This window comes from Aethalodelphis obliquidens, unplaced genomic scaffold (assembly GCF_003676395.1).
Source record: "Aethalodelphis obliquidens isolate GAN/ISIS:26980383/991018 unplaced genomic scaffold, ASM367639v1 scaffold92, whole genome shotgun sequence".
NCBI classification, from domain to species: Eukaryota; Metazoa; Chordata; class Mammalia; order Artiodactyla; family Delphinidae; genus Aethalodelphis; species Aethalodelphis obliquidens.
In genome coordinates this window covers 2,160,022-2,176,780 of record NW_020838036.1, presented here as the reverse complement: position 1 = coordinate 2,176,780, position 16,759 = coordinate 2,160,022, and the positions used below count along the sequence as shown (strand labels likewise).

Genomic DNA, 16,759 nt, shown 5'->3' with positions numbered 1-16,759 from the left:
CTGCGCCACCAGGGAAGCCCTCCTTTTGAGTTTTCTAAATTATGTTTGAGGTCAAAGCAAAAATTATAACACTGCCTGATGTAGTTCTCAATGTATGTAGTGGAAATATTTACAAAAATCATATTATAACTAGGGAGACTAAAGGAATGTAAAGGGTAAAACACCATTGCAACTATACTTCAATTTTGAAAAAAGAAAAAAATCATGTAAAGGGAAGTGAGTTTTCTGCATTTCATTTAAAGTGGAAAATATCTGACACCAGTAGATTGTGATGTTATATATGTATATGTACTGTAATACCTAGAGAAACCACTAAATACACTATACAATGAGGTAAATCCAAAAACATTATAGCTAAATCAAAATGGAATTTGAAAAAATATCCAAGTAACTCAGAGGAAGCTAGGATAAAGAAAACAAATAAAAATCAGGGAGAACAAACAGAAAACAAAAAATAAAAAGGCATACTTACACCTTTTATATAAAAATCGTATTAAATGAAAATGGTCTATATACACCATCTAAAAGACAGACATTGGCAGAGTGGATTAAAAAAACATCACCCTACTATATGCTATCTGCAAAAAGTCTCATTTCAAATATAATGATACAGAGTATAATGATACTTTGAAAGTAAGATGATGGGAAAAGTTATACAACACACTCATTAATTAACAAAAAGCAGGAGTGGTTATATTAATATCAGGTAAAGGAGATGATGGAGCAAGGAAAATTTTCAAGGGAGAGGGGAAACTTGCATAATAAAATAATAAATCAACCAAGAAGACATATCTATCCTAATGTGTATGTACCAAACAACAGCTGCAAAATGTATGAAGCAAAAACTGATAGAACTGAAAGAAGAAATAGACACATCTCCAGTTATAGTTGATAACCTCAAGACTCCTCCAAGCAATTCATAGAACAGCTAAACAGAAATTCACTAAGGGTATAGAAGAACTCAATGACACTATGAGTCAACAGGATCTCATTGACATTTAGAGAACACTCTTCCTGACAAGAGCAGAATACACACTCTTTTCAAATGCCAACAGAATATATAATGAGATAGACCATGCCCTGGGCCTTATAACAAACCTCAGTAAATTTTCCATGTTGAAATCATACACAGTGTGTTTTCTGAACACAGGAAAGCAAACTAGATATCAACAACAGAAAGAAAACAGGAAATCTCAACACCCAGAAGTTTAAAGTAAGCTTCAAATGAATCCATGATTAAAACCAGAAAATCAGTAGAGAAAAACAATACAATAAACAGCCAATTCTTTAAGAAAATTAATAAATTTGACAAAAATCTAGCAAGAAAAAAAGTAGAAGATGCAAACTATTGATATCAGTAATTAAACAGTGGATATCACTACACACCCTGCAGATGTCAAAAGGATAACAAGGGAATACTATGAACAACTCTAAATACATACATTTTACAACTTAGGAAGAAACAAAAAGCAGAAACTACCACAACTACCTCAGTTTGAGATAAGTACTTTGAATAGCCCTATTGGAGTTAAGGTAAATTGTTAAAAAGATTTCCAAAGAAGAAAACTCCAGGCCTTGATGACATCACTGGAGAATTTTCTAAAATATTTGAATAATAACACCAATTTTACACAGTCACTCCCAGAAAATATAAAAGAGGAGGGACCACTTCTCAATTCCTTCTAACAAACTCAATATTGACAACATACACCAAATCCCAGCATACAAAGTATAAAAGGAGAATGACACACCAGTATCACTCATGAATATAGATGTAAAAATTCTTTAAAAAAATTGGTGAATAGAATTAAGCTATAATATGTACATACAAAAATTATACACTATGAGTAAGTGGAGTTTATTTCATGGATGTAGGCTTGTTCAATATTTGAAAATCAATGTAGACCACTATATTAACAGGCTAAAGAGAAAAATCATATGATCAAATGCAAAAAAAAGCATTTCACAAAATTCGACAGCCATTTATGATAAAAACTGTCATAAAATAAAGAATCCAAGGGAGTTTTCCTCAATTTTATTCATATCAGCTTTATTTGTAATGGTGAAAAACTGGAAACAACCCAAATGTTCTCCAGTAGGTGAATGGCTAAACTGTGGTTTTCATACCATGGAATATTACACAGGAGTAAAAAGGGACAAGCTATTGATACCTGCAACAACTTAGATGGATCCCAAAGGCATTATTCTGAATTTAAAAGCTAATCTCAAAAATTTACATGCTATATGATTCCATTTTTATAAACTACTTGAGATGACAAAATTATAGAGATGGAAAACAGATCAGTGGTTACTGGGGATAAGGGATGGCAGCAGTGTATGTGGGGTAGAGTGTGGGTGTTGACTATGAAGAGGTAGCAAGAAGGAAATGTTTCTTGGGATGGAATAGTTTTATATCTTGTGTGTGGTGGTAATTACATGTGATGAATTGACTTAGAACTACACACGTACATTTATATCCATGTCAGTTTCCTGGTTTTGATATTATTCTAGATATATTTAAGTAGTAATCACTGGGAAATATTGGGTGAAAAGTACACAGAATCTCTCTGTACTACCTTTGCAACTTCCCGTGTATCAGTAATTATTTCAAAAGAAAATGTTTAAAAACCCTATTATTCAATTTTTTCAATTTTCTGTGTCTTTAAAAATTATTCTAGATGTGGCACATATATACAATGGGATATTACTCAGCCATAAAAAGAAACGAAACTGAGTTATTTGTGGTGAGGTGGATGAACCTAGAGTCTGTCATACAGAGTGAAGTAAGTCTGAAAGAGAAAAACAAATACCATATGCTAACTCATATATATGGAATCTAAAAAAAAAAAAAGGTTCTGAAGAACCTAGGGGCAGGACAGGAATAAAGATGCAGATGTAGATAATGGACTTGAGGACACGGGGAGGGGGAAGGGTAAGTTGGGACGAAGTGAGAGAGTGGCATGGACATATATACACTACCAAATGTAAAATAGCTAGCTAGTGGGAAGCAGCCGCATAGCATAGGGAGACCAGCTCCGTGCTTTGTGACCACCCAGAAGGGTGGGGTAGGGAGGGTGGGAGGGAGATACAGGAGGGAGGGGATATGGGGATATATGTATACATATAGCTGATTCACTTTGTTATACAGCAGAAACTAACACACCATTGTAAAGCAATTATACTGCAATAAAGATGTTAAAAAAATTCTTCTATGGCATAATTTGCAATGCTTGTAGTACCTTAAATTCCCATGAATGATTCCTACTTTCTCAACCCTCTCCATCATTGTTGAGTAAAGGTGATTCAAATTGTTCCCAATTTAAATAGGTGGTGGTGAACAGAAAATCATTGTATTTAAATTCGTGCTGATATCCAGAATTACTTATGAGGCAAAGATTTCACAAGATTAAGTGGCACTTTGAAAGTACCTGTATATTTCAGAGCTTTGAATGAAATGTTGCCAAATGGCTTTCATTGAAGTTGCTCCAGTATAAGGTCCCATGGGTAATATGATACAGTGCCCAAGTGAATACCTTCATTGGGTACCTTTAATTATACTGGGTCTGTGCTCATTTAATTAATTAAAACTACTTGGTTCTTATTGTTTTGTACAGGCTTTAAAATGTTATTACACAAGAGACAGTACTTGGCTGTAGGCAAATAATAAATCAGGATAAGAAGATAAAAAAATCACCAGAATTCCATGCAATATAGAGATGTGACCAAAGTTTGAGAGCATTAATTTCCATTGCATAAATTTTATGTATATATGCCTATTTTTACAAAAATATAATCATACAAAATATTTGCTTTTTATCACAAATGAGAAATCTTCAGCATTTATGTGCCTTTAAATATTTTTCTGCTCCTTCTTGTACAATGACAGAATTCAATTTAATTAACAAATCCTATTTTCTGTAACTAATTTTTGGTTTTAAAATAATTTCATATTTTAGCCTGATCAATCAATATTACTACGGAATCCATATAGCCACATCTATGTTTATCTGCAGGATTATTTCCTGAGAAAACCTTCAAAAGTGTTATTTTGCTGCCAAAAGACCCTCCACAAAGGGGCTGTTCATATGTATGCTCCCACCCACAGCATAAAAGATTGTCTCCTCAACCAAACCCTCATTTAGAACATTTAAATTCTTTTCCACTTTTAAAAAGAAAGAGGTTGGGCTTCCCTGGTGGCTCAGTGGTTGAGAGTCTGCCTGCCGATGCAGGGGACACGGGTTTGTGCCCCGGTCCAGGAAGATCCCACATGCCGCAGAGCGGCTGGGCTCGTGAGCCATGACTGCTGAGCCTGCGCGTCCGGAGCCTGTGCTGCGCAGCGGAAGATGCCACAGCACTGAGAGGCCCGCGTACCGCAAAAAAAAAAAAAAAAAAAAAAGAAGAGGTTATCACAGTGTGCCTTTGGTGTTTTCTTCAATTCATTAGAACAAATATAATTCCAGTGTGGAAAATTAAGAAAATAAACATTAGAGTATATTTTAAAAAATAGAAATCACCTGTAAAAGCACTAACTAAAGATAAATAAGATTATAATGTGGCTGGAGAAATAGTCCTTTTTTATTCCATAGAAATTAAGTCACACTGTTAATATTGTTTCCTAAACGAACTTTCTTGCTATTAACCATTATTGAATATCATAATTTCTGATGTCTTTATATCATTCCATTACATAGAAAGACCTTTATTTTCCTTACCAATCAAATATTATTGAAGATTTAGTTGGCGTTTTTAGTTGGTTTTAGTTGGTGTTTTTCCTCATTTAAATTAAGCCTGGGATGATACTTTCAAACCAAATGTAAGCTCACATCCAAGAATGTTTTCTCAAAATCCATTCTTAGAAATGAAACTGCAGGGTACAGGACACAAGCATTTCCTTAAAATTTTTATGTTAATACTTAATGTAGCCCTACATAACCCACTATCACTTTAAACTTCTGTGAGACATGTAACTACTTGCATTTTTTTTCCTTCTGCATTCTTCTACATGGGTATTGCAACACTTTAATTTTTTACAGTCATAAGCTGACACCATAGTCTCATTGTTATGGGCAGATCCAGCTGCTTTAAACACTGTATTTTATTTATCTTATTTATCTGAATGTTAATTTCTTTTCAAGCAAAATAGACAGAAATCTAAATTCCTCTGCCCTGTAGTAAGCATTTGTATTAGTTTCCTATTGTTGCTGTAGCAAATTATCACAAATTTAGTGGCTTAAAACAACAAAAATTTATTATTTTACAATTTTGGAGGTCAGAAGTCCAAAATCAATCTCATTGCACTAAAGTCAAAATGTCAGTACGGCTAGTTCTCTCTTGAACCTTTGAAGGGAGGATCCATTTCCCTGTCTTTTCAGCTTCCAGAGGCTGTCTGCATTTCTTGGCTCAGGATTCCCTCCTCACATCACTTCAACCTCTTGCCTCATTTGTCACACTAACTCGGATCCTCCTGACACTCTCTTATAAAGACTCTTGGGATAACATTGGGTCTATCTGGATAATCCAGGATAATCTCCCCAATTCAATTTCCTTAATTCAATCAATCTGAAAAGTCCCTTTTGCCATGTAAAGTAACATATTCACAGGTTTCAGGGATCAGAACGTGGACATCTTTGAGGAAATGTTATTTTGTCTACCACACCACTATTCATCAGTTTGAAAGGAAATATATTTCCATTATTTACACACACATTTTTGCAAGATAATATTGACTCCATTGTTTCATAGCTTGTATTTTGTATTTAACAATATATATTAACCATAATTTGCTATTCTTTAATAGTCTCTACTCCATCATTCCCAAATATTTTATACTGTTCCATTAAAAGGAGGGGCTCTAATTATATTAACAAATAAAACCAAAATATTTGCTGTGAGAATTTAGATTGACTTCAACTTTTACCTATTAAAATAAAAGTTGTGTTCTGGTCATGATGCAGGATTATATCCCTCTTTTCCTCTTCTTTCCAAAATCCCATTAAATGACACTAAAGATTTATAAAAGGATTAAACTATAAGAGCACTGAGTGATAAAAGGCAACAGAGATTTGGATAAATATCTCAAAGACATATATAGAGGAGAAGGCTTCCATGAGGCAGGAGGTATTCTCTTCAGCAGAGCGCAAGAGAGCCTTCAAGCTCAGAAAGACATTGTATCTGTGCTGGAAGGACTGGGGTAGAACAGCTGCACCAGACAGCACATAACTCCATCCTTCCTCCCCAAGAGGGAGAGATTGGCAGCAGAGGCAGCCTTAGAGAGTCTCTCAGAAGGTAATGCCAGCTAAGGATTAACACACAGATACAAGTTATAACGCACATACAAAAACTCACCACCGTTAGATACTGAGCAGACCCAACAAAATGCAGAATTTACAACTAAAGAAATAAGCAATAATAGACAAATATGAAAAGAACTGGAAAAAAATAAGACTGCTTAAAATGTTTAAAGACATGAAAAGAGGACTGGAATCTAAGAAAAGAACAGAGTATTTTTTTAAATAAGGTATATTTGAAAAAGAAACAATTAGAAATTCTAGAAATGAAAAAGGTACACATTGAAATAAAAATCTTAATAAATTGATCATATAGTTGACCAGACTCAAAGGTGAATAGAGAGTTAGAACACAGATAAGGTAGGGGCCTTATCTGAATCATCCCTGTGTCTCAGTATCTAATATAACAAGGCTAGCATATACCAGGTATTCAGCAATTGCTGGTTGAACTGAACCGGGTAGGTGACTTTTGGACAAGCCTGACATCCAGGGGGCTCCTCCAGTGTAGGTGAGTCTCAGGGACCAAGACAGTCTTAGGTGGAACTACCTGAGGATTGGGCTGAGCTGGGTCTGGCTCCTTGTTGGTCGGGTCAGTAGGGTTGCCATTGACCTCAGGGGCCAGTTTGTTCCCTGTCAGAGCTGGTGATCAACTTCTCTTCACTCAGTATGTCCCTGTTAGGAACTTTGAGGATGTCCATGGCCATATTTGTGTGAGGAGACATTATATAAATGGTTAACAGTTTTGCCAAAGCTCCCTCTCCTTACTTCCTCCCTCCTAGGCCTTATACTCTCCCTGACCCTGCCCCCAATCCAGAGAAAGGAGAGCAGTGATGTGTGCACCCATCTCTCCACACCTGGCCTTCATAGCTGGATCTCAGGGTGGTCTCCCTCACTGTCTGGAATAATGAACATCTTCTTCTAGGACAGCATTACTCTTTGTCTTGCAGAAGGAGAGAAATCCAGGCTGGGGCCATTCCAGGGCACCTTGTACCCTGCAGCCCTCACCACCAGGGAAGCTTCTTTGAGGTGTGGTTGAGGCTTCAGAGCAGAGGGCAGCTTCAGAAGCAATGACCATTCTTGTCTCCTTTCTACATCCTCCTTCTCTTCTATATTTCAAGGGAAGTAGACACTCAGAGGACAGATGCTCTACCCTGGCCAGCCCATGCCAAACCAAGTGCTTTCAGGAGAAAGGCAATTTGAGATAGGCTTCTCAGACCATAGGCTTCAGATCCCAAATCCCTTCCTAACCCTGCCTCCTTTTAAGAGAAGTCATCCTCACTGTTTGTTTGGGACTCCTGGAGTGGTATATAGAGAAAGTGATTATCTGTAGGTCACTGAGGACTACTTAAAGAGACCACACATGAGCTCCTAAAAAAGTGTCTTGTGGATAGGTGTCTGCAAAGAATATAAAGAATATATTACCAATGCAGCTAAACCTCAGTAATTCATAACTACCTGGGGCTAATATTTACCTGAAATATTTACTAAAGAAAACAAACACTAGTAAGTCTAAGAACCCAGTAACCATTTGAACTCAGCTACCAAGGTGCTGACAAGTAGCAGTCTTAAAAGCAGTGGTGTAGGTTGGAAATATCAATAGACTAAGATACAATTGGCCTGGGTTATAGTTCTGACATTATCAAATAATAAATGTGTGACCCTGGGCTTTTCTATCAATTTCTTGAAAACAGCTTTGAGAGGTCTAGAAAGAGATGTTGAGTAACTTGCCCAAGGTCACAGAGTTAGGAAGTGACAGAGCCAGCATTGTCCAGATCCAGAGTTCATAGCCATTCTGATATACTGTCCCCTCCTTATGCCTAGTGTGTTCGTACAAGGACTAGAACAAAAATGTCTCAGGGAGGAGGGCCTACTCTGGTATTTCTTTTACAGCTTTCTTTGCAACTAGCCTCAAACCCTGCCTGCAGACAATTCCTTAAGACATTTTTTTTTATAAATTTATTTATTTTTGGCTGTGTTGGGTCTTCGTTTCTGTGTGAGGGCTTTCTCCAGTTGCGGAGAGTGGGGGCCATTCTTCATCGCCATGCGCAGGCCTCTTACTGTCATGGCCTCTCTTGTTGCAGACCACAGGCTCCAGACGCGCAGGCTCAGTAGTTGTGGCTCACGGGCCTAGTTGCTCCGCGGCATGTGGGATCTTCCCAGACCAGGGCTCGAACCCGTGTCCTTTGCATTAGCAGGCGGATTCTCAACCACTGCGCCACCAGGGAAGCCCTCCTTAAGACATTTTTGAGTATTCATGGAAGGGGAAGAGAAAGCCTGTTGAGTGAGAAATTTCACGGTATGGAGATACCCTTAGGAAGGGAGGAGGAGACTGTAGGGTCCTTGTCTGAACCTGAAGGGTACTTACAGGCTGCCCTAGATTGTTGGTACCAGAGGGTTTAGGGGCAGCAATCCTGTGGCTGGGAGAATTGGCTTGAAGTCCACATTTGTCAGTCCAGCTCAGCTTTTCCTTGGATTGTATTGCTTATTTGTGACAACTAGTATACAGAAACTGATGAAGAGAAGGGCAGGAAAAGGCTTCTCTAACCATCCATCCTCTCCAAAAGAGGGCGCTCCTGGGCCTCAGCAACTGAACATGAATGTATTCTCAATGTTTTTTTCTCCAGCAATGATCCTAATCATAGATCAAAGGGGACTCTGGATAGCATTGTATATACAGGATGATGCATATACAATACATATCTAACCAACACCCAGTCGGCAAGCCCCACCTTGGCCAAAACTTCAATACTTGGTGGGTATCAATAGCCCAAAGAATCTGCAAATGAACTCAGACTGTACCATTTTACAAACTAATTCACATAGATAAGAAGGGTATTTTGTTCGGTGTTCTAAAGGCTTAATGGAGATTGTACTTCGGAGTAATACATACAACATCCTTTGTAAGTCTTGCTTGCCATACACTCATTTCCACCCCTAAGTGTTTCTCCTAAGGGATGCTAATTCTAATTTGGTACGTGAATAAAGGAGAGTATCCAGGCCTCGCATGACCTTCAAAGGAATGGCTGTAGCCACTAAGATAACTACACCCTTTCCCTTACCATAGGTATACAAGCTTCACCTTTGTTACTTCTGGGAAATTACATGTGGCATGTATGACACAGAGTCTAGTTCCCACTTCTGTTTTTGCATCCTGAGCTGGGCAAAGCAAGAGCTCCCCTGGGCAAGGCAAGAGCTCTGTCAGGTCATTGTTCTTTCAGGATTACAAAAAACAGAAATAGTGATATTTGACTCTCCCTGAGTAAAAGCCAGCATATAAGGCTGGAAGCTTGCAGAAGAGAGCAAAGTGGGGAAGATTCTTAGGACAGAGCAGGGAGATTGGACAGAAATGCACATTTCACACCTACACAGCTCTCAGGGAGCCCGAGTAATGGAACAAGGAAGAGCCTGGAGAAATTCCAGCCTCACTTTCATCCTCTTTTGGAGGGCTGTCATGTTGCCCCTCCCAGCCTGGCATTCAGCCCTTCCTTATATTTTTTGAGAGTCAACAAATTCGAGTGAGAACACAGCAAAGGCTGAAGGGGGCCTGTGATGCTATGCACTGTAAACAGGGTGAATTGTAGCCAAAAGCAGACTTAAACTCTAATCCCAGCTGTCATTGACTGGCTGTGTGACCTTGGGCACATTACTTAAGCCTCAGTTTCCTATAGTGTCAAATGGGACTATTAAAATGCTTTTTGGAGAACTGGTGGAGCGATTGGAGCTAAAGAAAGTGAAGAATCCAGCGTAGTGCTTGGCACATATTTAGTACTAAAAAAGTTGGCAGCTTTACATTATTGTTGGTCCATATGCTACACCTTCCCCTTGGCAAGTTTCTCTCAACTGGTGCCCCCAGAAGAACTGATGTGCCTGAAGATCCAGGAGTCTACTAATCCCCCCCACCAAAAAAAAATCAGAGCAAGAAAAACTTGGCACTTTAATCAGCTTGCCCCTTTCCCCCCTGCCCCACAAGCATGTACAGATTAAAGGTCCAAGGAGGCTGAAGAATGAGAGGCTCTCAGTTTAGCATGGAGGCAATACCCTATTTCAAGGTCCCAGATTTCAAGATGGATATTCTCCTGCCTCTCAACTCCACCCCCATCCTATTTTCCAAAACCCCTTTCTCTCCAGTTACTCATTTCCTTGTCACCGGAAATCCCGCCCTTAGCATTCAGTTTTCCTCGGAATGCGAAGATAGAGAAGATCTCAGAGACTAGTGGGGCCTATATCTCCCAGGCAACTTCGGAGTGCGCCTGCGCAGTGGCTTCCCCAAGCAAGCACCTCTAATTTGGCTTCTGCACGGCTGCTGGACTTGGGGGCCGAAAGGGTGTATCTCCCGTCTTTCTGTCCCCTCCCCACAGCGAGACGGTTATGTCGTTCTCTTCCTGAGGCTGACGAAAATGTGAGGAAAGTCCTCTCTCCCATCTTATAGGAGGTGGCAGTTGAGGGTAACCCCTAGTGATTAAACGGATGAAAGGGCAGAAAGCTTGTGGGTGCCAGGAGGTGAGGAAGCATAAAACCTACACCACTGATAGGTAGCCCCCTTCTACCCCCGCCACCTCGCGTTATAGGTGACTTTATGTATAACATCCACCACTGAGCCAAGACTTCCTTACAGAAATTGTTAGCTGCCTGTTCTCTAGGGAAGGCTTGGAGAGAGCCCCGAGCAGGGTTAGAAGCTGCGAGATCCGGCATCTGAATGAAGAGAACCAAAATACTAACACTCACCTTAACGGCTTGAGTGCAGAAATAAACAGCGCAGGCAGAGGTTGCCATTCAGAGTTCCTCCGGGTGGATTGTTCCGTCTGACACGAGATCCAAGACCAGCTGGCTTCAGGAGAACCATTGTTGATTCCTAAGACCCACTCTCTGAGGATATGGACCTTTGTTATCTCTGCCACAGGTTTATCTCTCCCACACTTCTCTTGAACTCAACACTGTCTTTCTGAGCTACACTAAATCCCGCGAAGCTGTTTTACATACTGCCCTTGACCCCACGGACTAGTCCTCCCTCCCTCCCTCTCCCCAACCTCAGGTCTTACAATAGAAGTCACTAAAGGTTAACTTGTCCCAGCTCTCCATACCACCTCATCCTCCCCTGCCACCACCCCTGACCACTCCCGCACTCACCCTTTGCTTGACACTCCTGCCCCTTCACCGTCCCCTCCCAGAACCCAAAGTTTAGTTGGGAGTTACTCCTGTAAACTCTCATAGCTCTCTGAGCTTACCCCTATTATACGACTTGCCACAGAAATAATTGTTGGTTTACTTCCACAGCCCCTCCCCCTCAATCTCTGGGGCTCAGCTGGGCCTTCCTCACCCTTATATTCCCAGCATAAACACTGTGCTTAGAGCATGGCAGGTACTTAATACATGTCTGTTGAATAAAAGAATGCTTAAGCATGGAGCCTAATTCATTATACTTTTATTTTTCACTACACTCTGGAATCACAAAGCAAATACAGGTAAATGCCAATATTAAAAAAATAATAAAACCATAGACACGATGGGAGAACATCAACAGATGAGTGATTTTGTGTTTGTTGTGGGTATGTTATTACTGTTGTTACTTAACTCCTGTACCAGACCATTTTACTGATTATTTCAAACGGTTAAAGAACAACTGTATATTCTCTTCCACATCATAGAAAGATGTAAATATTACCACTACACTTTATGCAGCTCTATGAACTTTTATATTGAAACAAGACAGGAATGGCAAATGAGCAATTTCATTTATAAACACTGATCATGAATCTAATTCAAGGGTATATTAAAAGGAAGGAAATACTATTAGAAATAGAACACAAATAGCAAGCACAATGTGTACTTTTCACCCCAACCCTGCCCAGCTTCTGATTTGGGGCCCCAGTGCCCATTTCCCCAGGGCCCCTTTAATTGATGCCACCCAACTGAAGTGACATACTTCCCCCAGACTTCACATGGGGCCAAAGAAGAACATAGCAGTTGCCTCAGACCTGGCTCTGGCCTCCTCATCTTCAACAGCCTCCCTATATTGCTCTGGCCAGTCCTGTGGTTGCTTTCTGTAGAGCCTGGCCATGTACTCCAAGGCTTTCATTTTGGTGGTTTCAAGGTGAGCTCGAGGACCCCACAGAAGCTCATATTCAACTGGATTAGAATAGGACAGTGGCCTGCATTCCAAGTAGCGCTGTCTCATAAGTTTGCAGGTGATGGCATGCTTTCTCCCTACATCCACACCAAATCTCCGAAGCAAATTCCAGACACTGGCCTCTTTGACACGGTTGCCCATCAGGAAGATCAAACCCAGGATTGGCATCAAATATTCTTGAGTGGGTCTCCCCAGGCTCTCTAGCATCATTTGCTCTTCTTCTGATTCTGGTTGCTGGACAAGGAGGTAAATGTGCTCACTGGTATCAACCTCAATCAGAGAGAACCCATAGAACAGATCGAGGATTAGAGTAGCTCGACTGAGGATATTTGGGAACACGTCCTCAAATTCTTTGCCAGTGTGAGCCAACAGCTCATCCTGATGTATAGGCAGCAACTCCTCTGTGACATTAATGGCCAACTGGACCAAATCATTTGCCTTATCATTCATAGTGTCCTCTGACCAGAACTCCAAGCCAGCAGCCTGGCTTCTTTCTTTGGCCTTGTCAGCTTCCAGGGCTTTATTATATTCTTCTGGCCAGCTCCAGGGTTCTTCATCATGGGCCTCTGCCACAAACTTCAGGGCTTCCATCTTTGTGATTTCCTTGTGGGCTCTAGAGCCCCACAAGAACTCAAATTCGAGGGGATTAGTGCCATACACTGGCCAGTACTCCAAGAACCGCATATGCAAAAAGTCAGTAGTTAGGAGGTTCCTTGTGCTGCCAAAGGGGATGTTGATCCTCTGGGGCTCATCTAACACATCAACCTTTAGCAACAGATCCCAAATGGAGGCCTCTCTTGCTCGGTTACCATTCAGGAGAATGTGGCCTAGGACCAAGGCCAGGAGACCTGCCTTTGGCATGTCCAGGGATTCTGCTATCCGATCAGTGGTCTGGAGACCCCGTTTGCTGATTAGTTTGTAGGTGTCAGCCTGGGGATCAAGAACCCTCAGGTTCAACCCAAAGACCTGGTCCAGATGGGCTGAGGCTCGTCTGAGGATCTCAGGAAACTGATCTGAGTATTCTCTGAGGAACTCTAGCATCTCTGTCTGCTGAATAGACCCCTCGATTTGGCTTTTCATTCGCATGAAATTCACCAAAGCAATCGACCTGTCCTCTAGAGGGTCGTGGACCCTGAGCGCCCCCAAACGTCGGGACTGCTCATCTATCAGCACCTCGAAGTCGTTCGGGTCCTGCGCAGCTTGGGAAGCGCTAGCGCCCTGAGAATCGATTGGCGCCTGAAGGCCCTGGGGAGCATCAGGAACTAGCATGGAGGTGGGGGACCCGGAGGCATTAGTAGCCTGCATCTCACCATGGAAGTCGCTGTAATCTACAGTGGTCTCTGCGTTGCGGTGGCACGCATTCTGGCTTACCAGAGACATGGTTCCAGGAGACAGGAACAGGAATGGGGAGGTCAGCGATCCGTCGGAGAGAGGATGGTAGGTGTGTCGGCGCCTCAGCACAAAGCTGAAGCCAGAGACCCAGGAGCTGCGCGGATCAGAAGTGAGAGCTGGTGAGAGGAGCGATCCTCCTACACAAACACCAGCCAGCAATAAACGCAACCCTCAGAGAGCTAGGCTTTGCCGCAGCCTACGCAGGCGCAGTTGCGTTCTGCGACGTGGTGGCCACGCCCCGCTCCCAGTACCCGACTCCGGCCCCCTACTTCTGCCTGGCCCGAGAGGCTAGTTGAAGTGGTTGTTGCTAGAGTCAAACTTGTCAGAGAAAAGAATTCATGAAAGCGGGTAACAAACAAAGGTAAAGCAAAGAGGGTGAGGGTTGGGGAATGTTCAGTGATGCAACACAAAGGTTTTCTGTGAGATATAAAGCTAATAGGCAGTAGAGGATTTGGAGAGGAGGAGGATGCTAAAGATGAGAATTATTTCACGGATTCATTAATTCATCCACTCATTCAACATATGTTTCTTGAGTATGTGTCACATGCTAGGCACAGTATTGGGTACTAGAGGTACACCAGAGGACAAACAATGATTATCCCTTTCTGTGTAGAGCTTACATTTTGGGGTAGGTTCAAACAATGGTAATAATAATGGAGCACTTACTATGTACCAGACACTATTTCTGGTATTTTCACTTATCTCATATTAAATCACTTAATCTTAACTATGAGGTACTACTCTTAATGGTCCTCATTTTACAGATGAGGAAATTGAGTCATAGAGGTGAATTTACCTGTCCAAAGTCAGGCAACAAGTGGAAGAGACCAGGATTTGAATCCAGGTCTGTCAGAATCTCAAGCATAAGTACTTTCTCTCAATACCAGCTGTCCTTCACAAATGATTAGCCCTGTTTATTTAAGATACTCTTAATTAAAGTAGTTGAAAATATATGCTCTGATGGAGGGACAGTTAACATATGGTACAAACACAGAAGGAACAAGCAATGAATTACAGCTTAGTCTGGGGTGTCTTGGATTGGGGGCACATGCCTCAAGGAAGAATTGAGCTCTAAGTGATGAATAGGATGGGAAGGATTTATAAGGGCATTCTAGGCTGAGGGATCAGCATCAGAAAAGGCTCAGAGGTTTGAAAGTACAAAATAAGTTTGCATAACAGCTGGACACCCAGGGTGGCTAGAGCCAAAGTGCACTAGGTTGGGAGGGAGATGCGGATGAAAGTGATGACAGGAATGATTGGATTTCCTGTTTCTTCATTTAGCAGTATGTGAGGACTGGTTGGGGCTCCATAAGGTGAGAACAACACCACCAGAATAGGACCTGATTATTTAAGTAGTTGGTCTTGTGTTTGGGGAGGCATAATTCAAACGCTTCAGCAAGGAAGAGGAGTCAGCTGCTTTATTTTCTGGGAGTGCTACCAAAGTAATTGGGCTAAATCCTAGCTCTCAACCATCAGGGTATGCAGTGGAATATTGAGAAGGAGAAAAATTTACATTTTTCTCCACAATTGAAATCCTTCCTTAAATTCTTGATGGTAATGAATACTGTTACATTCAGTTATCCTGTGCCCTAGAATTCCCTCAGAGGGCATTGCCTTCACATGAGGGTCCAGACACTTAACCTCTGACATTTTCTACATTCCAGATGCTTTCTTAAAGTAGGGAAGCAGGCAGTTCAGGACCATGGATTTGGCCAAACTGGAGTAAAAAGATCAATTTTTATACAAGTGAATGTGCATGTTCTACAGGTAGAAATGTTCAGTTTCTGTGCTGATCATATCTTAGGAGAATCTTGTGGAAAGCAGCAGCATCTTTTGAGCTGCTACAAAGGAGTAATTGAGATCAGACCCGATGGGATCCCTCACCCTGGTCTTTCCTCTTTGCCGGAAGCACTCCATGCTCCTTGTCTAGACAGGTGCTTCCCAAGGGCAGATTCAGAGAGGATTTTAAATTCTGCAGTCATTAAAGAAAACAAATGCGATTTCCCCCTGAAATCCAGTTCACATTTTTTTGTAAGTTGAATTTTCTACTACCCCTGCATCTAATAGATAAAAATAGCATTGAATGACAATATCTTACCTCTGAAATGACATGCTGATCCCATTCTACAGCATTCAAATTCTTCGCAAATTGGTCCTTACCTGGCTCTCCATCTTCATCTTTATCCCCCCTGTACATCCTTCCATGAAATCTGTTCCATAGCCACATTGAACTACACTTCTGGTCTCAGCCATTTCTACTTTACCAGTGTCCAAACTGTTCTAGTTATTGCTAAATGAAAAACGAAGGAGCTGTGCCTGTGGCTGTGACATATGACATGTTTTCCACCCTAAGTATGAAAGTAAAAGGATGGGATCATACTCTCCATTCTGAACTTCTTTTGAGAGTTTCTGACCTTCTTTTTGCATTTTAAAAACCTGTGAATATCTTTCCATACAACTGTTTATCTTCAACATAATTTTAATAAAATATTTTAACTTTGAGTGCTTTTACTGAGATAACATAGACAAAGTACACAAATCGTGAATGTACACTTGATAAATTACGACAGATTTAACACACCTTATGACCATCATGCCAGTCAGGAAACAGAACATTACCAGCATCTCAGAACCTACTATGGCACCCATCCCATCTCGCCCCTCATATTTGTCCCAAGAGGAAGCCCCTATTCTGACTTCTAGCATCACAGATTAGTTTTGCTGGTTTCTGAGTTTTGTACAATATCAATGGAATTATACAATATGTACTCATTTGTAGCTCTCTTTTTTCCAATAAAAATCCACTATGTCTTGTTAATTATCTTTGTTGTATATAGCAGTATTTGCTCATTTTCATTATTATATACTTTAACATTGAATGAATGTAGTACAACTTATCCTGTCAACTGCTGGTGGACATTACCTTTTTTCCAGTTTGGAGTTCTTACCAAAA

General features: G+C 41.0%; 1 protein-coding gene across 1 annotated transcript; it reads right to left on the bottom strand.

Annotated features, from left to right (window-relative positions):
* Nucleotides 1-11,693: 11,693 nt before the first annotated feature.
* MAGEE2 (MAGE family member E2) lies at nt 11,694-13,959 on the bottom strand. The gene has a single exon (XM_027095624.1). It carries the CDS (start codon nt 13,792-13,794, stop codon nt 12,223-12,225), a length of 1,572 nt encoding a protein of 523 aa, XP_026951425.1. The 5' UTR covers nt 13,795-13,959; the 3' UTR covers nt 11,694-12,222.
* Nucleotides 13,960-16,759: the final 2,800 nt, after the last annotated feature.